The sequence below is a fragment of the Sinocyclocheilus grahami genome, unplaced genomic scaffold, assembly GCF_001515645.1.
Source record: "Sinocyclocheilus grahami isolate Dianchi unplaced genomic scaffold, SAMN03320097.WGS_v1.1 scaffold48150.1, whole genome shotgun sequence".
Lineage (NCBI taxonomy): Eukaryota > Metazoa > Chordata > Actinopteri > Cypriniformes > Cyprinidae > Sinocyclocheilus > Sinocyclocheilus grahami.
In genome coordinates this window covers 1-1,013 of record NW_015525506.1, presented here as the reverse complement: position 1 = coordinate 1,013, position 1,013 = coordinate 1, and the positions used below count along the sequence as shown (strand labels likewise).

At 39.3% G+C, this 1,013-nt stretch overlaps 1 protein-coding gene across 1 annotated transcript; it reads left to right on the top strand.

Moving 5' to 3' along the window:
- Nucleotides 1-593: 593 nt before the first annotated feature.
- Nucleotides 594-1,009, top strand: LOC107580862 (BMP and activin membrane-bound inhibitor homolog; the record flags this gene model as incomplete). Its single annotated transcript, XM_016266489.1, has 1 exon — nt 594-1,009. A coding segment is annotated over one exon (416 nt), but the record flags the coding sequence as incomplete, so codon positions are not given.
- Between the last annotated feature and the right edge of the window lie 4 nt (nt 1,010-1,013).

Here is a 1,013-nt window from a genome sequence, read left to right as displayed (position 1 = left end):
AAAAAAAAAAAAAACAGGTAGGGGGCAAAACCTTTTTCACAGCACTGTTTGTGCATTGATTCCTTGCACATGTTGTGAAAGGAAACGTTTAAAATATTTAAAAAAAGAAAAAATAATAATAATAAAAAAGAAGTTGAGAAGTTGCTCATTTTCAGAATATCAGTTGCATCTCAATTGTTTTACTTTATCAGCCATGCTGGTTTCTAATAATATTACTGTGCATGGGCACATGGGGATGCAAGATCTGAACTGGAGCTTCATTATCAAATGTACGATATTTAAAAACAACTTTCCCTCTGTGATTGATAGATGGATGTGAAACAGAATAAATTTCATTTAAATGGTTAGTTCACTCCAAAATTCTCACCCTTATGTTGTTACAATCTGTATGACTCTTTTAGAAAGAAAAAAAATTCTCCAATGTTGTTTTATACCCCATTGACTTTCATTGTATGGACAAAAACATTGAAACATTCTTTAAAATATCTTCTTTTGTGTACCACAGAGTATCATACAATTTAAAAATGTATGTCAATGTTTTTCTTAATTGCTACATAAAAATATGGCTCTAAACATTCTCTGTTCTTATTCAGACAAACGACGACATCAAACCGAAGGCAGCCACCACGTGATTGCGCGACTACAGGAAATCCCTTCCTCCAAGGAGGTATGGTTCCGTGCTGCGGTCATCACCGTACCAATTGCTGGTGGCCTCATCTTGGTTCTCCTCATCATGCTTGCCCTGCATATGCTTCGCAGCGAAAACCGCAGACTGCGACAACAACGGCGAGAAATGCTGTCTCGCCTTCATTACAGCTTTCATGGCCAACACCTCACCAAGGGTCATGTGGCCAAACTGGACTTAGAGTGTATGGTTCCAGTAGGAGGCCATGAGAACTGCTGCCTGACCTGTGACAAGATTCAGCAGTCCGATCTTAGCAGCCAAAGACTTCTTTCATTGGTCAGCTGGGGAAAGTACAGCGGCCGAAGTAAGCTGGAGTTTGTGTAATGGC